At 44.6% G+C, this 23,212-nt stretch overlaps 2 protein-coding genes across 6 annotated transcripts; one reads left to right on the forward strand and one right to left on the reverse strand.

The window, feature by feature from the left end:
- Positions 1-92: 92 nt before the first annotated feature.
- Positions 93-10,885, forward strand: rereb (arginine-glutamic acid dipeptide (RE) repeats b). 5 transcript variants are annotated; one of them, XM_071380540.1, is made up of 17 exons: positions 93-280; positions 1,648-1,696; positions 1,982-2,106; positions 2,608-2,707; positions 2,964-3,062; positions 3,454-3,534; positions 3,733-3,886; positions 4,043-4,123; positions 4,601-4,794; positions 4,951-5,118; positions 5,341-5,454; positions 5,702-6,966; positions 7,178-7,391; positions 7,913-8,633; positions 9,080-9,241; positions 9,381-9,584; positions 9,757-10,885. In XM_071380540.1, exons 1-16 carry the CDS (start codon positions 255-257, stop codon positions 9,581-9,583), a joined length of 3,756 nt encoding a protein of 1,251 aa, XP_071236641.1. In that variant the 5' UTR covers positions 93-254; the 3' UTR covers position 9,584; positions 9,757-10,885. The 5 variants fall into 5 exon arrangements, with proteins under 5 accessions (XP_071236641.1, XP_071236607.1, XP_071236625.1 ...); XM_071380506.1 differs by having other exon boundaries at positions 94-280; positions 9,381-9,579; XM_071380524.1 differs by having other exon boundaries at positions 94-280; positions 9,104-9,241; positions 9,381-9,579.
- A 251-nt stretch (positions 10,886-11,136) lies between these two features.
- perm1b (PPARGC1 and ESRR induced regulator, muscle 1b) lies at positions 11,137-22,670 on the reverse strand. The gene is made up of 4 exons (XM_071380494.1): positions 22,524-22,670; positions 16,109-19,814; positions 15,295-15,411; positions 11,137-14,974 (listed from the first exon to the last, which is right to left on the reverse strand). The coding sequence occupies exons 1-4, from the start codon at positions 22,647-22,649 to the stop codon at positions 14,865-14,867; spliced, it is 4,059 nt and encodes a 1,352-aa protein (XP_071236595.1). The 5' UTR covers positions 22,650-22,670; the 3' UTR covers positions 11,137-14,864.
- Between the last annotated feature and the right edge of the window lie 542 nt (positions 22,671-23,212).

Consider the following 23,212-nt stretch of genomic DNA (forward strand, 5'->3'; position numbering starts at 1 on the left):
AGGGGCACGGCTCTGTGGACATCAAGTGGATGATCCTATTAGGGACCGCGGCACATGCTCAGTTATGTCTACAGAGAAAGGAACTTTGAAGGCTGCGTGTGGGGGCTGAGGTCATTGCACAGCTTAGTGGTAGGAAAAAAATCGACTCCTCGTAGCCTCCATTTTGAGTAGTAGCTATGAAATAGAGGAATTGCATAGTTTGTATCGACCACTACGCTGGCAGTGTCAACATAAAAACGACACAAGCCTCCGACATGGACGACTTGTTCAGTCCGAGAAGGTATTCGAGTTGCCTCGTTAAATGTATATGTTTTTGGACGCGAACATCTTGTATTGTAATGTTTGTCATTTTTATGACATACTTGGGAATTGCAATTGTCGCGATGGAGTTGTTAGCCTATTCTATGTAAAGCTAACAAGCTAGCTACCGTACGGAGAAAAAATCATTACATTAGCTAACGTTAGTGAATTTTGGACTTTAGTGTCATACCGGTATGTGTCAAATCAACTGTGACAGAGTTGCTGTGGTTTCTGTCGATTTTCTGCTCCCTGTAAAGATGGCTCGCTAGCTACACATTGGAAAAGAGTATGTAGCTAGGTTATATCAATACTCCATTTTGCGAGACTTGTCGTGCCACGTAAATAGACGCGTTGACGACATGATGTTGTTTATTTTAAATCTAAAATATGCGTTATACGCTCGAAAGCAATAAATGCTTGTTGACAATTTGTAAAAAGATGTCAATGTGTGATTGATATGTTTGCAAGGGCCTCGAGACGAGTCTCGTTTATGTAATGCTTGGAGGCGGGAACGTAATAGCCGCACTCAGATTGGCTCTTACTGATGGATGGGCGGGATTAAAGGAAAGCACTGCCCAATTGTAATGCAATTTTAAAACAGTATTATTCTGATATTTAGATTAGGGATTAAAATATTGCCACTACTCATATAGCCTATTTGCCTTGTGATTTGTGTTAAATATGCATAATCACGGTTGCATATAAACAACACATGCATTAGTATGTCATAAAAAGGGAGGTATCTAGCAGTAGACCTAGTTCTCTTTCTGTTTTAGAACAGAACATGAATTGTATAGCAATAAACATTTAAAATCCAATACAACTTTATTATCCATATGTTACAGCAGACAACAGAAATTTGATTGAGTTGAGAAGAGCATGGAATCAAGCTGCAGTGTAGCACCCCTGGATGAAGAGCATGTTGTGGGGTTAAGGGCCCAACCATAGGGGATTGTTGTTAAACTGTGAACCCAGCAGCTCTCCAGTTGCCAGATCAAATCCGCCCTTTATTTCCAGTGCCCGGCCCGGGATTCAAACCAGCGACCAGCTAATGTGACAACTCCTTAGCTGCTGGGCTACCTACCGGCCTTACAGTGTTTACTTGATTAATAATACAGTTGATGAAATTGTGTCAAGTTGACTTGATACAACAACAAATAAAATGACTTGTGTTTCTTGCATTGCATTGTCTAAAAAATATTTATCTTGGTTCCTTTCTGTTCATATCAGTTGCAAATATTATACACTAAAGGCTAGTTAATGTAATGAAATCTATAATAACGCAATAATATAACAATGTAATGCTATCTGTAACTTATGTTATAACTGAATTATCCCTATTTCCAGGAGCCTGAACAGCACGCAGGGGGAGATCAGAGTGGGATCAAGTCATCAGGTAATAGTCCAACAACCCCCTGTAGGCAGGATGTCACTCTGTCTAGTCTGTATTGCCCATACGAGACCTTAGCAGTACCGCTATGTCCTTGACAATCTCTGTTGCAAAATCTGTGAGCTACTTGATTCATACAGTGTGTCATCATAAACTATCTCACGGTCATAAGCTGTCATATATTTGCCCGTATTTGTGAATGACATGGTGCAAAAGTCATATCATTGTAATAAACTGTCTGTGACGGTGAGACTAACATTGTACCTGTCTGTATTATTTGTGTGTATGCAGGCCAAGCTCCCTGAGCTGCAACCACGCCCTGTGTTTGGTGTGCAGACCCAGACAGAGAATGAAGAGTTGGTGTGGATGCCAGGGGTCAATGATTGTGACCTCCTCATGTACCTCAGAGCTGCCAGGTTAGTGTCAACTCAGCAGCACTCAATTTAGCCTGGTCCCAGATCTGTTTGTGCTGTATATCCAACTCTTGTTGTTGTTGGCTATACAGCACAAATGGGTCTGGGACCAGGCTACACTCATACTGTATCTCTTGTGTGATGAATGGTGCATACGATTCCTGACAGATTTAAAGACTGATGGGATGCATTCAATACCTTGGTGTCTGTCAGCGTTGCATAACACTGGTGGTGAGAGGGATGTGCATTACTATGGTCATTTCAGATTAGTGAGCATATCAAGAAAGTGTGACTGCTGCTGGTTTTTAGTTGTCATTTAGTCTAAAGACTTGTCCTATCAGAGTTCTTCGAGCTAGCCTATCAGGTCATTATTGTTAAAGATAATGTCTTTTAAAAACACTTCTGTAGGGGTCTGTAGTGTACAATGCTTTTCATGCTTGTCATCCTGACTGACTGCACAGCCCTCCTAATTTATTTATATTCCCTGCCTCTTCCTGATTGAAGGAGCATGGCAGCGTTTGCAGGAATGTGTGATGGAGGATCCACAGAGGATGGTTGTTTGGCGGCCTCTCGTGACGATACCACACTCAACGCTTTAAACATGGTCAGCAGGATAACTTTGCTGCATCTAAATGGGAATATGAAATGGAACAATAAGATCATTTAATTTTCACCTGTTTTAATTCATTTTTTCTCCTTTTTCTTTTTAAATGTAATTTGTTGTTTTTCCGGAAAAAATGGTAGAGAAAAAAAATGTATTGAAAAAATATCCAGTGTACAATTGTGTGAACAATATATTGCTACGAATAAGATCTGTAACCCTTCTCAGGAGCTCTGTGTTCCTTTGTCTCCCTCTACAGTTACACGCCAGCCGCTATGACGCGGCTAAAGCTCTGCAGCGCCTAGTGAAGAAACCTGTGCCCAAACTTATTGAGAAATGTTGGTCAGAAGATGACGTGGTAAGGCAGCGTGCACCATGCTTACTTCAGGTGCAAAGACAATGTTTAACTTTAGACACTATGGACCCGATTCAGAGTTGAGATGAGCGTTGCAGCTCAGGCTTTTGCATAAATCATTCCTTGATGTCAGCACAGATATTTGAGTTAAGCGCTCAAATTTCAAGACAGAATATGGCTCTATGTGCTGTTAGGGCTGCTCTGTGGTTGCATCGTGTTACTCCAAGCAACAATGCTATGCATGTTCAATATGAATTATGGCCATAGTGTAACATAGACAACAGTGCAACATTACGAAACACATTTACACTGCATGGTATATTGCACAAGACAAATGTTTGGGAACTATGTTGACTTTGTTTTGCTTCCACGACAATCTTTTTACAATCAACAGAAGCGGTTTATCAAAGGTTTGAGACAGTACGGTAAACATTTCTTCAGGATTCGCAAAGAGCTGCTGCCCAACAAGAAAACGGTAAATGAAAACACCTGGTGTAGTATATTTTACTATCATACTGCCTCTCATGTCTGGCTAGACATAACGGACAGATATAACTGGACATAACTATACACACAATCAACAGACCTAACTGTTTGCGATGCAGTCAGTATCTTCATTGGAATCTGCAATCTGTGCCCCTCCTCAAAATCACGCGTGTTGTGTTGTTGGCAGGGTGAGTTGATCACATTCTACTACCACTGGAAAAAGACGCCCGAGGCTGCAGGCACCCGGCCCTACCGTCAGCACCGTAGACAGCCATCCTCACGCAAGGCCAAGACTCGCGCTGCCCTTGCCACTGTGAATACCCCCTCCCAGGCCCAATCATGTGAGTGCCGGGGATGATCAATTCCCCTAAGATTTAGCTGATTTTATGGCAGGCCGTTAGTCTATCTTCTAGTCCAGTAACTGTAGATAACACAGTAAGATCGGAATGAATAGGAGTGGGTATAGTCTTTAATCTGATCTCTTCTCTCTCCTGCAGTGGACGTGAGTTCGGCCAGTGAGGACGATCTGGACAGTGAAGACAGCGAGCAGGGCACCTGTGGACACTGTGCTACTACCAGTGAGTACAGCTGAACTCTCCATTTATCTTCAGAGAACACAACAATGTTATTCCCCAATTGATTCTATTAGCTTGCATTGATGTCATGTATCGTACTTGCTCCACCAGCCACCAGTGCTCAGGTCAATGGGTTCTGAGGCATTGTGTGTCTGTGTACTATGTAGCTGCCAAATCCAATTTCTCCTTTCGGGATCAATACCGTTGATTAAATTTAACTCCATCCCACAAAAACAGGCAAAAATGTATACTAAAAGGGCATTATCATAATTTCCACAATTTCACAGTATTATTCCAACCTCATAGTGTGGAAATATATATATATATACATACACACACACATACACACATACATACATACATACATACATACATACATACATACATACACACACACACACACACACACACACACACACACACACACACACACACACACAGGAAATTCCCTTTTTTGACTGCACTGGGCCTTAATTTCAGCCTCTAAGGACTGGCAGCACGGCGGCAGAGATAACATCCTCTTGTGTACCACCTGTCGGACCTTCTACAACAAACATGGCCGCCTGCCGCCCGGCCCCAAACCTGCTGACCCTCCCTTCATGTTCAAACCTGTCAAAGAGGAAGAGGAGGGCAACGGGAAGCACGGCATGAGGACGCGACGCAGCAGAGCACCGGTAAGGCTGAGAACCTCCCATCTTAGCCCCATCTAGTGGATACCTCCCCTGCCACCCTCACTCATGTGTCTCAGTCAGTACCGTCCAGATCTTTGTCTATTGTTGTTATAATCATTCTCTCTTTCAGTACTTACTCCAAGTTGTATCTCTCTCCAGTTGTCTTCACTAAGAAGTGGCCACAAGAGGCGGACCGGCTCTCCTACCAGTGAAGACCAGCAGTCCAGTAGCCATCCGTCTCCTGCACCCAGTGGAGCTAGCTCCACCTCCAACACATCCAGAAGCTCCTGCTCAGACAAGACTGACTCCACAAAGAAGCCTGGCAAGGTACATGTTCTTTTTAAAAAATTTAAGTCAGGGATATAGATTTGTATTCAATGTAATGGCGCATTTGTGAATTGAAAGTACACTTCATCTCTTAACAAATGTCTAGTTGTATATCTGCTATTCAGACCAGAGCTTCCTCTTCGTCCGAAGACTTTTGACTGTATTGTAGGTACATCGTAGAACTGAATTGAATAACCGAATTCTATTCCTTCCATCCAACAGAAGATCAAGGAAGAGGTGCCCCTACCAAAGAGTACTAAACGTTCCAGGGAGAGTGCAGCCCAGGACCCAGAGGAGCCTGAGAGAACAGCAACTAAAAGAACGAAAACACAGCAGGTGAGACTAAGACGGTAGCGAGGCAATGACAGCGAACAGGATCAAGATCAGTGAAAAGCAAAATGTACAAAACCAGCTCTCAGAAACGCTTTTGTTTTCTCATTATTCTTCAGTTAATGTCTTATCTTCCTGCGCTGAGCTACATTGTTGGGTGTGCCTGGAACTATCCAGTGCCTCTTTTCGTGTAACATTAACATGATGAGAACTCCCCTCATCAACAATTCTAACCGTGTGTCATTCCTCTCAGGGTGAACAGGTGGAGTGCCGGTCAGAGGGCGATGGAGAGGCAGAGGGGGGAGAGGTGGAGGAGGAGTGCTGCTCAGACAGCCGCAGTGCCCAGGACGACGGCAGCAGCGACACCAAAGACATCGACCAGGACAACCGCTCCTCCTCCCCCAGCATCCCCAGCCCTCACCAGGGCAACGAGGGCAACGAGAGTGACTCCGACTCCTCTGCCCAGCAGCCCCAGGGTGCCCACCAGGCGGCAGCAGAGACCATCAGTGCCCCTGCTGCTGCTGCCCTGGCTGTAACACAGACCGCACCGACTGTTCCTCCAGCGCAGGCTGCAGTCTCGACCACATTCCTGCCCCCCCAGGGCACCTCTTCCTCTGCAGAGCCTGGCCAGGTACAGGCCCAGGCACCCCCCTCCCCAGAGCCCCCCCAGCCTGCTCAGGCTGGTCAGTCAGCTGGCTATGAGTCAGGCCCACCACACAGCCAACCCCCACCCCCCTCCTCTCACCCCATCTCTGGCCCATCACCCCTCCCTCCACCACTGGGACAGGCCCTTCATCCTCCATCTCCTGTGTTCCAGGGTCCTCTTCCTCCACCTGGATCTCTTCCTCCCACCCTGCCCCTCCATGGTGCTCCCACCCAGGGCCCCCGCTCCCAGCGACCCCCTCCTCACATAGCCAGGGAACCTCCTTTCTCCCAGGCGATCCCCCTTACATCTGGTCCCCAAATCAAACCACCCCCAACCACACCCATCCCACCATCGCACAAGCAGCAGCCACCGCACCTCTCCTCTGCTCCCCCTTTCCTCCAGATGCCGTCCAACCTGCCCCCACCGCCAGCACTGAAGCCCCTCAACTCCCTGCCCAACCAGCACCCTCCCGGTGCCCCTCCACCCCCCCTCCAGCTCATGCCCCAGTCCCTGCCCATGCAGCAGGGACTCCCACCCCAGCCTCCCGTGCTCACTCAGCTGCAGAACCTCCCTGGCAGAGGCAGTCACTCCCACTCCACCCTGCCCTCATCTGGCCCCTCGGCCTTGCACCCTGTCCCCTCTGCCTCTGCTCCCTCTACCATGGGTCCAGTCCCTGGTCTCCAGCCCTCCTTCTCCTCCATGCCCCTGCGCCCCTCGCCCGGAAACCCCATTGGTATGGGAGGGTCACATGTCCAGATTAAAGAAGAGCCATTGGATGAGTGTGAGCCTGAGAGCCCGCCCCCTCCACCCAGAAGTCCCTCGCCAGAACCTTCGGTTGTCGACATCGCCAGCCACCCTAGCCAATCAGCACGGTACTTACTGCATGACAACGCTCATGGCGGTCCTATAGAAGAGGTCTCCTTTACAGATTTAATTGTGGCCATATTGTTGACCTTCTTGTGGTGTTGTGTTTCTCGATGTATAACAGATGTTGTTCATCTGAGTTTGCTACATTCTCAAACATAATGTTGTGTGATTTCAAAATATGCTGTTTTGATACACGTCCATTGTTTTTCTTTTCAGGTTTATCAAACACCTGGACCGTGGCTACAACTCGTGTTCCAGAACGGACCTGTTCTTCACCCCTCTGGCCTCATCCAAGCTGGCCAAGAAGAGAGAGGAGGCTGTGGAGAGATCCAAGAGAGAGGCTGAACACAACACCCGAGAGAGGGAGAGGGAGAAGGACAGGGAGAGAGAGCGGGAGAGGGAACGAGAGAGGCAGGAAGAGAAAAATGCTGTGAGTAATATGCTGTGGTCTTCCCTCTATTCCTTGTTTGTTTTCTTTGACATAAATAAATCGTGGCCCATTCAGAAGGGAAACCCGAGTGTGGTGGCATCAGCGGATATTGCACAAGTTGGATTCGCACTCTTATTTACATGCGGTCTATTTAAGTCGACCAGTTCTACGCATGCTTCCTCGATGTCAGGCGCACGCATGCGCTGGTGTCTCTTGCTGCCGTGCTGCTGTTACTCGCTATGCTTGCTGTTTTCTGATCCTCCCCCCAGCCTCCGCCTGTCTGATTTCTGTGTTTCTTCCAAGGGATTTGATGGAGCATATTGTGCTCACTGCTCTGGCACTGAGCTACATGAAGGAGCAGAGCCTATCGTTTCCTTTCTGAAACTGACATGTCTTACCATCTCCTATCTCAGCAATGATATTATTACATAGTACAACAACGTAATCAGTTAATGATGCCTGTAGGGCTCTATACATTGTTTTCTCGCTAATTTTAACCACCTAAATGTTCCCTCTTCCAGAGAGCGTCCAGCTCGTCCCACGACAGCCGTATGAGTGATGTCCAGATGATCGGCCAGGTCCACATGCGTTCCTCCTTCGAGCAGCCCCCCACCAGCGTGGCGGCCGTCCCCCCTTACATCGGCCCCGACACCCCGGCCCTGCGCACCCTTAGTGAGTACGCCCGACCCCACGTCATGTCCCCCACCAACCGCAACCACCCCTTCTTCGTGTCCCTGTCCCCCGGGGACCCCCTGCTGGCCTACCACATGCCCGGCCTTTACGCCGCCGACCCCAGCATGCGAGAGAGGGAGCTCCGCAACCTCCGAGAGAGGGAGCTCCGCGAGAGGATGAAGCCCGGCTTTGAGGTCAAACCCCCGGAGATGGAGACCATGCATCCATCAGCCAACCCCATGGAGCACTTTGCCCGACATGGAGCCCTGGCCCTGCCTCACATCGCTGGGCCGCCCCACCACCCCTTTGGCCACTTCCATCCGGCCATGCAGAACCACCTGGAGAGGGAGAGACAGGTGCTGGCCCTGGCCGGGTCCCAGATGCGTCCGGAGCTGAGCTACGCTGAGCGGCTGACTGCCGAGAGGCTCCACGCAGAGAGGATGGCGTCTGTGGCGAACGACCCGGCCGCAAGGCTGCAGATGCTGAATGTGACGCCGCATCACCACCAGCACTCCCACATCCACTCACACCTGCACCTGCACCAGCAGGACCCACTCAACCAAGGTGAGGGTAAGGACACTTGTATGTTTTTTTTTTTTTTTTACATCTTGATTTTGTTTCATCTTCAGGATATGTGTGTACATATGTGTGCTGCATATTCACAAATCGATTATTGTTTTAGTTCTGTCTTCTAAAACAATCAAATCCGATAATTTTTTTTAAAAAGCACAGAATTAAGTGGTAATAGTTGTTCCACATCTATGGTGAGTTAAGCTTAAGGACCAGGCTCTGCCACAAGGTAGCTATCTTCATTTAAAAAAATATTCATTCTTATTTAATGTTGTTTTGTTAGTCTTATTTATTGTTGAGAGAGGATGCTTCTCAATATTACTGTGTCTGCCTACCAGTGTAATTGTCAGTTGGTATACGTGTATTGCTCATCCCCCCCGCCCTATGTTAACTGATGTGTGTGACATGTGTTAATTGATATATTGTTTGTTCTCCTGCTTCATTAGATGATGTGTGTTACTGTCACCCAGGTAATGGCCCCCACCCTCTGGATCCCTTGGCTCCAGGGCCCCGCCTGGCCCGCTTCCCCTTCCCCGGAGGCCCCATCCCCAACCCTCTGCTCAACGACCTGCCCCATGACCATGACATGCTGCGACACCCACTGTTTGGTGAGAAACCTTAACCTTCACTGTTTTATATGGGAACGCACACATTCAGTTCACTGTATTTAGTCTATATTTCTGTGTTATTGTGAGTTGACTGAGACTCACTCTGAAGTTTTGTGTCCCTTGATCAACATCCAAACAGCCTATGCCGCTGTTGCAGGAGCAGGGTACCCCCGTGAGCTTCAGGGCCCCATCCCACAGATGTCTGCAGCCCATCAGCTCCAGGCCATGCACGCCCAGTCGGCAGAGCTGCAGAGGCTGGCCATGGAGCAGCAGTGGCTGCATGGACACCACCACCTACAACATGGGGGGCCTCTGCCCGGGCAGGAGGATTACTACAGGTGAGGTGATTACCACCTCGAAAAACAACCAACAACAACAGTTTAGCTGAACCACAGCGCTTTCATTTATGCATTTATTGAGAAGTCTTAAATCACTAGACGAAAGTAGGATCTTGGTTTATTGATGAGCTATTGCACTGGCATTTAATATTGTATTGTTGTTGTTTTCCTCCGCAGCCGCCTGAAGAAAGAAGGTGACAAGCCATCGTGAGACACCTTATGGTGTGAGTCACCATGAAAATACATAGAGATAGCAATGCTGTGTACTTTTGACATACATTATGCGACAACTAATCTTAGTGTATCCTTTTCTATAAGTCTAAATGTAATTGAGAATTAACAATCTTTGGATCTGTATGCTTGTTTCCTGCTCAGCACTTAAAGGGATAGTTTACCCCCAAATCATCCAAGTTTGTGAGACTTTTTCATATTTCAATAATGGTCTGGTTATAAAAATAGAAGATTAGCGTAGTCTCTATTCCATGCCATTTGTTGTCTACCACTTAATATGGATTTTGTCATTTCTACAGTTCTCCTAATGCAATATATAGCGAGTGCAGAATATGGCTCACCTTTTTGAGAGTTATGAAAACATCTGACAAACTCTGATTTGGGGGGGTGAACTATCATTTTAATTTCTAAACAATCTGAATGATCTCCTTGTACAGAATGACATTTAATATTAGATGTTTGAATGATTGACTGTAATAACCTTGCATGACTGTTTCCCTTTCGATTTTCATCAGAACTTAAGAGTAGCGTTGTTCATTTGTGTTTAGACAACTAAAAAGCATAGTAGATTAATTTTATTCTATATCTGCTAAATATTTGTCTAAACCCTAAAGTTTTATATATTTCAAGATAAGTTTTCACAATTTAACCTAAGCTCTGACACACACAGTACATTTTTGAGATTGTAAATAATATATGTTCAATATTCTATATTAATAACTATGATTATTATTAATATGAGGTGTGAATTCTTGACTTGCAAGCTGGCACAATAAAGTTAAATTATTTAGATATACACACAGTATATATAGCGCTATAAAGTAAAGTGGGTTAGCACAGAAAATAAATTGGAGTATCACTATTGTCACCCCTGACAGAAAACGGTGTTTAGAACAGTGGATCCGGATAGTAATATTGTGTTGGTTAGACGAAACAGAAAAAGCATTATAACCTTGGCATCCCTACCATGGACAAATCCTGTTTTAATATTTATGTGAAATAATAATAATATGGAAAAACAAAATGTATGCATTGCATATTTATATGAATAAATAATTCTGCAATAACATGATAACATTTGTTCAAAGTATGTCTTCTGTATGTATGGTTGCTTAGGATAGAACTTTTGTGGCAATTGTTCTGGTAACAGCATTTGGCCAATAGGGGGCAATCCTCACCCTTCCTCATTGAAGCTGTGCTGTTTCAGTATGATCACTGTACACTCTGTGGCAATTTCAAATCCCAACACACTGAGTGTATGGTAATGTGACCCTACATCCAGACTTGTGCAATTATATGTAAATGAAGTGGAGACTGAGAGGAAGAGATGCATAGTGGTACATTTAATTGCTAAACAATGACAAATAGCTTCTTGAAGTTATTCCATCAACTTACACACACACAGCACCATATTATTATATACACTTTTCTAAGGTGAAAAGTGCTAGTGTTTGATATTCATTTCAAATTTCTCAAATATTGCAGATACCATTTGGCCTTTCTTTCCACTTCCGAGAAAACAAATCGGAGCCTTGCATAGACCGTGTTAATATTGGCATTTAAAATCATGCAGAATCATGCTGAAGTACATTCAGTTACTTTAATAGGTGCACAATGTGATATAATATGTGTACACAACAGAGCCCTTGGTGGAAATGTAATTGATATCTGAGATGGTAATTTGCAACAGCTGAATGATTTGTTTGGACTGACCATCATTGAGATCCTTTATTACACAGCAACCAACCACGCTTTATCAAATTGTATCAATTCTTTCATTTAGACATACTTAAAACTCTTCCTCCAATTATTTTTCTTCCCTCAACGTAACGCTTTGGAAGGACATTCTGTCATGAAATGTATAATACACTATACGTACGTTGACCATGTACAATACACTATACGTACGTTGACCATGTATAATACACTACGTACGTTGACCATGTACAATAAACTATACGTACGTTGACCATGTGCAATAAACTATACGTACGTTGACCATGTCCAATAAACTATATGTACGTTGACCATGTACAATAAACGATACGTACGTTGACCATGTACAATAAACGATACGTACGTTGACCATGTACAATAAACTATACGTACGTTGACCATGTACAATAAACTATACGTACGTTGACCATGTACAATGAACGATATGTACGTTGACCATGTACAATAAACTATACGTACGTTGACCATGTACAATAAACGATACGTACGTTGACCATGTACAATAAACGATACGTACGTTGACCATGTACAATAAACTATACGTACATTGACCATGTACAATAAATGATACGTACGTTGACCATGTACAATAAACGATACGTACGTTGACCATGTACAATAAACTATACGTACGTTGACCATGTACAATAAACGATACGTACGTTGACCATGTGCAATAAACTATACGTACGTTGACCATGTACAATAAACGATACGTACGTTGACCATGTACAATAAACGATACGTACGTTGACCATGTACATTCACATGAAATGTTGCACATCTCCCTTTTTGCAAGCACAGAATATTTAGCACGTTTCTCCCGTTTGCATGCATGACAAAGCAAAGACATATACTGTAGGCTGTAGCCTCTCTCCGAGCATCAACACAAACCTACCAGGCTGACTGACATCTTTGACTTACACGTAACTCTTGACAAATCCATTTTCTCCACATAGACTTTCTACATACAAATTGCGTTAATTTTGCTTTGCACATTTGTCAAAAATAGGCACTATGGTTAGCTTTCAAATTCTCTTGATAAAATGTAGGAACTGACCATGCTGACTGACTTAATCACAACAAATGCTTTTTACAAGACCCAAATACTCTGTTTTATTACATGAAGGCACCACATAGTCATGCTTACCATGTTACTGTAAAGTTACATTGACATACTGCACAGTCTCTATTAGTCTCTATGGTCCACATCAACCTCCGTTCACCCAGAACATTTTTATCCCTGCTATTTAGGTGTGTTTAATGCTGTCTGAGAAATATTTGCATACTGAACATCGTAATTTAGGTAATGTCTCACTGTCAAAATCTAATATAATTTACCAGCTCAAGCTTCCTGTTGAATAAAACATTAGTGGCCTGTGTCCCAGAGACAGATTAAGCCCAGTACCAGACTAAAAAGCACTTTCGATGGAGATTCTCCATTGAGCCCGCTTTTTTTTTGTCCCGGACTAGATTTAATCTGTATCCGGAAAACTGCCCCTATGTGGATTAGAATGCTTATTAACTTTACTTCTACTGTCCTGCCAGTAAAAACTATGTAATGCTATGGCAATTACTACTGTGATTGAGATATACAGTTGAAGTCGGAAGGTAACATACACTTGGGTTGGAGTCATTAAAACTCATTTTTCAACCACTCTACAAATTTCTTGTTATCAAACTATAGTATTGGCAAGTCGGTTAGGACATCTACTTTGTGCATGACACAAGTTATTTTTCCAACAATTGTTTACAGACAGATAATAATTTCACTTATAATTCACTGTATCACAATTCCAGTGGGTCAGAAGTTTACATACACTAAGTTGACTGTGCCTTTAAACAGCTTGAAAAATTCCAGAAAATGATGTCATGGCTTTAGAAGCTTCCGATAGGCTAATTGACATAATTTGAGTCAATTGGAGGAGTACCTGTGGATGTATTTCAAGGCCTACCTTCAAACTCAGTGCCTCTTTGCTTGACATCATGGGAAAATCTAAAGAAATCAGCCAAGACCTCAGAAAACAAATTGTAGACCTCCACAAGTCTGGTTCATCCCTGGGAGCAATTTCCAAATGCCTAAAGGTACCACGTTCATCTGTACAATAGTACGCAAGTATAAACACCATGGGACCACGCAGCTGTAATAAGGCTCAGGAAGGAGACGCGTTCTGTCTCCCAGAGTTGAACGTACTGTGGTGCGAAAAGTGCAAATCAATCCCAGAACAACAGCAAAGGACCTTGTGAAGATGCTGGAGGAAACAGGACAAAGTATCTATATCCACAGTAAAACTAGTCCTATATCTAAAGGCCGCTCAGCAAGGAAGAAGCCACTGCTCCAAACCGCCATAAAAAAGCCAGACTACGGTTTGCAATTGCACATGGGGACAAAGATGGTACTTTTTGGGGAAATGTCCTCTGGTCTGTTGAAACAAAATAGAACTGTTTGGCCATAATGACCATCGTTATGTTTGGAGGAAAAAGGGGGAGGCTTGCATGCTGGAGAACACCATCCCAACCTTGAAGCACAGGGGTGGCAGCATCATGTTGTGGTGGTGCTTTGCTGCAGGAGGGACTGGTGCACTTCACAAAATAGATGGCATCATGAGAAAGGAATATTATGTGGATATATTGAAGCAACATCTCAAGACATCAGTCAGGAAGTTAAAGCTTGGTCGCAAATGGTTCTTTCAAATGGACAATGACCCCAAGCATACTTCCAATTTTTCGCAAAATGGCTTAAGGACAACAAAGTCAAGATATTGGAGTGGCCATCACAAAGCCCTAACCTCAATCCTATAGAAAATTTGTTGGCAGAACTGAAAACGCGTGTGTGAGCAAGGAGGCCTACAAACCTGACTCAGTTACACCAGCTCTGTAAGGAGGAATGGGCCAAAATTCACCCAACTTATTGTGGGAAGCTTGTGGAAGGCTACCTGAAAAGTTTGACCCAAGTTAAGCAATTTAAAGGCAATGCTACCAAATACTAATTGAGTGTATGTAAACTTCTGACCCACTGGGAATGTGATGAAAGAAAAAAAGCTAAATTAAATCATTCTCTACTATTATTGACATTTCACATTCTTAAAATAAAGTGGTGATCCTAACTGAGCTAAGACAGGGTATTTTCACTAGGATTAAATGTCAGAAATTGTGAAAAACTGAGTTTAAATGTATTTGGCTGAGGTGTATGTAAACTTCCGACTTCAACTGTAAATGGTTGTTCGTGTTTCTACGTTGTATGAAACTCTTATGACACTCCTATGGACCCAAGTTAAAATGTCTGGAAAGGGTTCTCTAGAAGCAATAGCTATATATCATGCCTTATCTTCAGTTGAATCATTCAGATCTCCAGCTTCCCTTCTCTTCACCACGTAGCGCCGAAGATACTGGATGGCAGATATGGCACTCACATTTGCCAGCAGAGCTGAACAATTGTTCAGAGAGAGTTGTTTACATAATTTGAAACCTGTTTCGCAATTATACCAGTCCGGTCCAAGCTCTGTTTGTGCTACCTTGGTAACTCATTGTCCGGCCAATGTTTGGCATGGAAATTCCACAAGGAGTTGGCAAGTGCAGAAACAGACTGGCATCCTGGCTACAATTAGACATGAGTAATTTACTTATTTATATTCTGTTTTAATGCCTAAGAAATGTATAGAATAAATACAATAAAACATTGATATAAAAACCAATGATAATTGATGACAGTGCTTTTTAGCAATAGTAGCGGTTCTATGGATTTACCTGCTTTCCATGTATCTGCAGCCATTGGATCTGCTGACCTCAGTACCCAGGAGGCAAAGGCAATACAGACCAGACACATGTCAGACTGCTTCAGTGAGAAGAGGATGCCATCTTTCTCTACAGGAAGGAAAACACATGTAACTGGGATGGGTCAATGAAAATACATTACCGTAATACATGAAATGTATTAAGTATTATGTATAATGTACATGTAACTGCCAAAATAAAAGAAACACCAACATAGTGTCTTAATAGGACGTTGTGCCACCACGAACCAGAACAGCATAGATGGCATAGATCCTACAAGTGTCTGGGACTCTATTGGAGGGATGTGACACCATTTTTCCACGGGAAATGTGTTGTTTGGGTGATGGTGGTCGAAAACGAGGTCTCGGGCACCACTCCAGAATCTCCGATAAGTGTTCAATTTGGTTGAAATCTGGTGACTGAGAAGGCCATGGCATGTGGTTTACATCATTTCATGCTCATCAAACCATTCAGTGACCACTTGTGCCTAATAAATGGGGGCATTGTTATCCTATGGGGGAATAGCCATGGTAGGCAAAATAATGGCCTGTCCAGGATTTTTATACATGACCCTAAGCATGATGGGATGTTAATTGCTTAATTAACTCATAACCGCACCTGTGTGGAAGCCCCTGCTTTCAATATATTTTGAATCCCTCAATTACTCAAGTGTTTCCATTATTTTGGCAGTTACCTGTATGTGTATAAGTATAAGAGTATGTATGTACACAATGTGTGATTGTATAGGTAAAGGATCAACCATCTCACATCACTGGATAATACTTACTTGACACTGAGACGGTTGTCTGTAGGCTTTTGAATCGTCTCTGCTTCTCTGAAAGCTGTCTGAAGATCTGGTGTCCGAGTTGAATGACCTCAGGTGGAGGAGGGGAGATCCTTGTTGCCTCATTGACAATTGTATCAGCTTGGCTGCTCGGTGTAATGGGAAGGGGCAAAGCCCTCTGAGCCTGACCCACAGCTGGAGACATCCAGGCACCAGACCTCCAGCACCAGCTACTGCTAGTGCTGCCCATTCCTGGGAAGCGGATCCTCCTCAGGGAGAGCAGGCTCTTCCAGTTCCCTGTCCAGCCTCTCTGGCTGTAGAAGTGGGTGTTTGGTGGGTAACCATCTGGGACTGCAGAAGCGGACGAGGAGAAGGACACAGCCTCTTTGGCCTGGATGTCGGAGCGAGTCACCACTCGGATAGGGGAGCAGTCATCCTCCTCGGATTCGAGATATGTGTCTTGTTGTGGGAAGAGAAAATCTTCCAGTTCGGGGGACCTGAGGTCTCGTGCAGCCGAGCGAGAGCAGGAGAAGATGGGGACTGGTTCTCCTTCACCATGCAGGGACTGCTGGACCAGGGGAGGGAATAACACTCCAGCTCCGTACTTAGAGAGAGAGTACTCATAACAGCACTCAGCCACTGACGTAGACATAAGGGACTCGTAGACAGAGAGGACATCCTCTGTGAACAGGTACTCGTATAGTTCTGGAAAGGTGATTCTGTAGCGCTCGTCCAGTATGTCTGTATTGGGTAGAATTGGGAAGGGCATTCGGCTGATTCTATCAATCACTGCAAGAACAGGATTCTCCGCAATGTCTAAGTCCTGACAGCTGTTGAGAAATAAGCTCTTTTCGGCTTCCTCGAGCATGTGCTTTAGCTCCATCTCGACCTCCAGAGCTTGGGCATTGCACATGTCTTTTGGCCTCATCTCTATATCCAGACCTTGTACAATGGGCACGTCCTTTAGCTGCATCTCTGCCACCAGAGCTTGTACATTGTGCACGTCTTTCAGCTGCATGTCGACCTCCAGAGCTGCTTGTACATTGCACATGTCTTTCAGTTGCTTCTCGACATCCAGAGCTTGGGCATTGTGCATGTCTTTCAGCTGCGTCTCTACTTGAGCTACCTCCAGATCTTGCACAATGTTGAGCATGCTTCTGCTCTTCCTGATCCTTTTCAGGCATGTAGCTTCTGGGAGGAGGCTGGTGTTGGAGATGCTGTCTTCGTTGGGGATGCTGTCTTCAGAGGAGGAGGATAGTGCTGCAAGCTCCTCACAGTCAACAGGAGTGGCCAGGCCAGTACTGGAGTCTGTTTCATCCTCCTGTGAGATGGCTCCTGAGCAGGGAGACTCTGATCTTCTCCGTTCGAAGTTCCCAAGCTCAGGGCTGGGGATTGAGCTAGTGCTGAAAAATGGCATGTACTCTTCGTCAAAATCGGAGAAGGTAGAGAACTCGCAACTCGAGCGGTCTGGCTTGGGGGAGTCATCGTTGTGTGTGAAATAGTCAGAGTCTGCAGTATCGGAAGTGTCCATTAGTGAGCTGTCTTGTGAATAGTATTCCTCAATATCAGTCAGGGAACTGTTCAGCATGTCTGCGTCTGTGACTGTGACATCAACACGTGCACTGTCAGATTCCTGAGGATGGAGGGTCTCCTTCGGGGGAGATGGGCTTCTGCATACCCTGAGGTGCAAAATGTCTTTAATCGTCAATTTTTCCATTTCATCCCAAAAAGCAGAGATGGCATACACTGGGCGAGTGGGGTCTGATGCATTATACGATGTTTCAGGGTTTTCTGTTGGTGTCACTGTTACTTCGGGAAGAGGAAGAGGAGGTTGATCTTCTGAAGTGTTCGTCTGTGGTGAATGTTCCCAGACTGTAAGTGGCTTACCAACTCTGTGTGCTGGTGTCTCATTAGTCATGTGGGAGTCAGGGCTGGGGTTTGAATCAGCCGGCACTGAGCTTTCCTCTGACATTATAGGGTTACTGTTACTGTGACCAGTGGAGGGACATGTTCTGACAGACTCGATGTAAGCCTGGTCAGCTGTGTTTTCATAACCTTCACGTTGTGACAACAAGGGGCAATTTAGACAGTCTTCCTGAATTAGTGGCTGTGAATTAGCAGTGTGGGTTTGTAGGGAAAGAGAGGCGGAGAGAGTGGAATCTATCTCACTGGAAGGTGTGTTAGTATCCTCCATTTCTGTGGCTGAGACATACTCTTCAGAATCATAGCTGGTGCTGGTGGTGTAAAATAGTTCCCCTTCCTCATTCGAGTACACAGACTCAGAGCGGTGAAGTGCAAATAATAGGTGTTGTAGTTTGGATAATGGATGGTCTACTGACCTTTTTAAGCCAACGGCTGAGCTGTAATTTTCCTGTTTGTTTTCTTCTATAGATGACTCTGGGTCGAGCGCCTCGGTAGAGTCATCCCTCTGAAGGGGCGACTCTGTAGAAACATTCACTTCTTCACTGAATGATGATGAAGAGCTTAATGCTGAAAAGAGAGGGGGTAACTCTGAATAGCTTACATTTATTTTGGGAAACTCTATAAGGACTTCTCTACGAAAATTATTTGGCAACGTGTGTGTGTCTGGCAGTGGTTTTGACATATTGCATGACTGGGTACTAAACTCATTCATGGTCTCCTGTCCGTTAGATTCCTCCATTACGTCTATATCTATCTCTGACTCACTCTCAGGGGGAGGGTCTGGCCCCTCTGAGGTGTGGTGGCCCCGTGGGACTGAATTCCTACAAGTTTTTTTTTTTCTTCGTTTTTTTCTCACCGCGGTGGCAGCATGCACTCTGTGAGGCGCTGGACTTTCGTTCACGGTCACAAACCAGCGCTCTTTTTCTTCCCTTGGCGCCACTCTGGCGTGTCTCTCGCATAATATAGCTGTTTCTGTGTGGCACAACAGCTGCTGCTGGCTGATATTTTGGCCTGGATACAGGTCTTGGGGTGGCAGTGGAACAGGCTGTAGGGAGAGGGGTGTTAAGATGTCATGTAATGTACCAGTGCCACCTTCGCTTGGCAGCTCTCTGTCGAATCCTTTGATATCTGAGACATCACAGGCCCCAGAGGGGTCACTGTTAGCTATGCACGTGTTGCTAGAAGATTCTGGAACTGAACCCAGATTTTTTGTTACGTCCTGGTTTCTAGAGGTCTCTTCTGTGTTCTGCTCAGCAGTCTCTCCTGGGGTTTCTTTTACCAACTCTGTGGTGAGGCTGTTTTCTTCAAAGTAGCCAGATTCTCTGTTTTCTCCATAGTAGCCAGAATCTGATTCTTTCTGTGCATGGGGGGAGTTGTCAAAGACCCTGTCCAAGAGAGCACCACCCTCTTCCTCAGTTAAGCTCAATGGATCATTTAGTTGTGTTTCTTCAGAGCCACTCTCACAAATCTTTACAGGCAGGTCTGTACAGATGAAATCCTCTCTGAGGGTAGCCTCTTCCTTAACACTGGGTTCAGATGGGATGGCAGTGTTTGGAGCTGCATTCTGCTGCCGGGGGTCATCTTGGACATTGCCTAAGGCCGGAAACACTGGACACACAGAATCCTCTGGTTCCTCATCACTGAGGACCAAGTCGTCTGAGCTTGCGAGCTCGGGCTGTGGCAGGGAGCATTCCTCACTCTCCTTATAGAAGCTGTCCCAGTCACGCTCTGCTATGTGCACACTGTGGTCTAAGTCATCCATGGCAACCTTCACAGGCTCCTGCATCTGTAAACAACACAACATTTAAGGGCGTCAGTTAAAATGTCAAAGTTGAAAGGTTATAGAATCCTTTACATACAGTGCATTTCGAAAGTATTCAGACCCCTTGACCTTTTCCACATTTTGTTGCATTACAGTCTACACACAATACCCCATAATGACAAAGTGGAAACAGGTTTTTAGAAATGTTTGCAAACTTATTAAAAATAAAAAACAAATACCTTATTTACATAAGTATTCAGACCCTTTGCTATGAGCCTCGAAATTGAGCTCACGTGCATCCTGTTTCCATTGATCATCCTTGAGATGTTTCTTCAACTTCATTGGAGTCCAACTGTGGTAAATTTAATTGATTGGACATGATTTGGAAAGGCACACACCTGTCTATATAAGGTCCCACAGTTTACAGTGCATGTGATGTCAGAGCAAAAACCAAGCCATGGAATTGTCCGTAGAGTTCCCGAGACAGGAGTGTGTCGAGGCACAGATCTAGGGAAGGGTAACAAAAAATGTCTGCAGCATTGAAGGCCCCCAAGAACACAGTGGCCTCAATAATTTTTAAATGGAAGAAGTTTGGAACCACCAAGACTCTTCCTAGAGCTGTCCGCCTGGCCAACTGATAAATTGGGAGAGAAGGGCCTTGGTCAGGGAGGTGACCAAGTACCCGATGGTCGCTCTGACAGAGCTCCAGTTCCTCTGTGGAGATAGGAGAACCTTCCAGAAGGATAACCATCTCTGCAGCACTCCACTAATCAGACGGAAGCCACTCCTCAGTAAAAGACACATGACAGCCTGCTTGGAATTTGCCAAAAGGCACCTAAAGGAAACTCAGACCATGAGAAACAAGATTCTCTGGTCTGATGAAACCAATATTGAACTCTTTGGCCTGAATACCAAGCGTCTTGTCTGGAGGAAACCTGGCACCGTCCCTACAGTGAAGCATGGTGGTTGCAGCATCATGCTGTGGGGATGTTTTTCAGCGGCAGGGACTGGGAGACTAGTCAGGATCGAGGGAAAGATGAACAGAGCAAAGTACGGAGAGATCCTTGATGAAGACCTGCTCCAGAGTGCTCAGGACCTCAGACTGGGGTGAAGGTTCACCTTCCAACAGGACAACAACCCTAAGCATACAGCTAAGACAACGCAGGAGAGTGGCTTAGGGACAAGTCTCTGAATGTCTTTGAATGGCCCAGCCAGAGTTTGGACTTGAACCCGATCGAACATCTCTGGAAAGACCTGAAAATGTCTGTGCAGCGACGCTCCCCATCCAACCTGACAGAGCTTGAGTGGATCTGCTGAGAAGAATGGGAGAAACTCCCCAAATACAGGTGTGCCAAGCTTGTAGTGTCATACCCAAGAAGACTCAAGGCTGTAATTGCTGCCAAAGGTGCTTCAACAAAGTACTGAGTAAAGGGTCTGAATACTTATGTAAGCTTTTTTTGCTTTGTGATTATGGGGTATTGTGTGTAGATTGATGAGGGGGGAAAACGATTTTATCAATTTTAGAATAAGGCTGTAACGTAACAAAATGTGGAAAAAGTTCTAGGGGTCTGAATACTTTCCGAATGCACAGTATTCTCACTTGGGGGGAGAAGTGTGCAAAACAAATTGAAAGTAACCTAAGGCACATGCTGTTACAGTATGACACATATTGTTTATACATCTTTTACTAATTATATTTACAGATATTTATCTGAAGATATAATGAATACCTTTAAGGAAACGATAAAATATTACTTTTGTAATTGTTTTTTTCTGCAGTGTCTGCAAGAAGTGTTCTTTTTTAAATGTTTTATGTTGTTCCGTAAATCAAGCACAATGCGGTACAGAATATTTAGAAAATGATGATTGTAAACGGTGCCCTTGTGCCATTTCAGACTTAGAACTAATGTTTGATTTGTCTTGGGGTGTTGTTGTGATGACCTCACTGCCCTCCTCTCTTGCTATATGAAAGCTGACTCTAGTTCAAGCAGTACCTTGTCGAAGTCTACACCCGGTAGATCAGTTCAGGTAAAAATGTTATGGGCTAGTATGCGTCACAGAAACATGGCAGTTGCAGTTCCATAACAGACCCCCAAAAATACATCATGGCCCTACTCCTGGAAAAATGGTCATGTGATCAGAGTTGGGCAACCACACTACTGTAACCTTCCACCTACAATATCACAACATACTATGCATACTGGAAACATCTCAAGGTTAAAATTCTATTAGCGTGTGCAATCTATGTTAGACATATTGTAACTCACCTCTTCACTCTGCATAAACTTTGGCATACAGTCCATACCCATATAAATCCTAATGTGGTCCAAAATAAATACATTCAAGTTCACGTATTTTTTGTTTTCACATACATTAAGATATAAGATTCATATGCATTAAAATCTACTTCATGGAAAGAGCTTTAACCCGTCCAACTCTTCAAAGTAAACAGGTTCAGATACCATTCAACGTATGCTGTTGAGGCTTTGTTCTGCTTTGATAGACAGCTTTTTATAATGAAACTAAGTCAGAAATGTGCAAAAAATGTGCAAAGGGCACTCTGAGGCCTTGTAGGCTAGTGGTAACTTTTGTCATAAGCACAACACGGGTCCATAAGTAGCATTCTAGCATTCAGTAAGAAGGATGGGAACTGTATTGTAGGCTACAATATTTGTGGTGTAGGTATTCCATGCTGATATGTTTAGTGTCAGTTCAGCAAGAATGGCCTCCTACCTGTGGGATGAGTATAAAGTCTCCAGGTTCAGCTTTTCCTGCAGCAGTGACATGCTGTGTGTTTGTCCTCCTGCGTCCCCCTGTCCTTGCCTGTGGTGTAGCAGAGTCAGAGTGGGGCCTAGCCATTCACCCCATTATAAATAGACCTGTAGCGTGTGTCTGTCTCCTGGTCACATGTAGGGCTCTGCTCGGGTCCCCCCCCCCACAACCCCCCCACAACCCCTCCCGTTCTGTCTCTCCCTCCCAGAGGTGTAACATTTCAGTGCCTTGAATAGAAGCCCTCTGAAGTGGAAGAGGTAGAATAGGATCAATTGTATAATTACCTATTACCTTACACAATAACAATGGTGAGCATATTATATCTAAACAGAGGCAGTGATGAAGAGAGGATTAGTGTGTGTGTGTGTAGACAAGTTGATATGGTACATCTGTATTGAGAGTTATGTCTTCATGAACGAACCATTATTACATGAATATCTGGGAGCATGAGGTGATACACTGAACAAACAGACCATTTGATAACATAGCGCTCTTAAGAAGGTAGCTTAAATAGATGAACATGTGATGAACATGTGTGTACAGACAGACACGACAAGTTGATTGCACAGACAAGAGAGCAGAAATAGAGGTGTACTGGTCTTTATATAAGGAGGTACAGTAAAATAAAATAGCTGTGTGTCAGCTGATTG

This window comes from Salvelinus alpinus, chromosome 2 (assembly GCF_045679555.1).
Source record: "Salvelinus alpinus chromosome 2, SLU_Salpinus.1, whole genome shotgun sequence".
Taxonomy (NCBI): domain Eukaryota; kingdom Metazoa; phylum Chordata; class Actinopteri; order Salmoniformes; family Salmonidae; genus Salvelinus; species Salvelinus alpinus.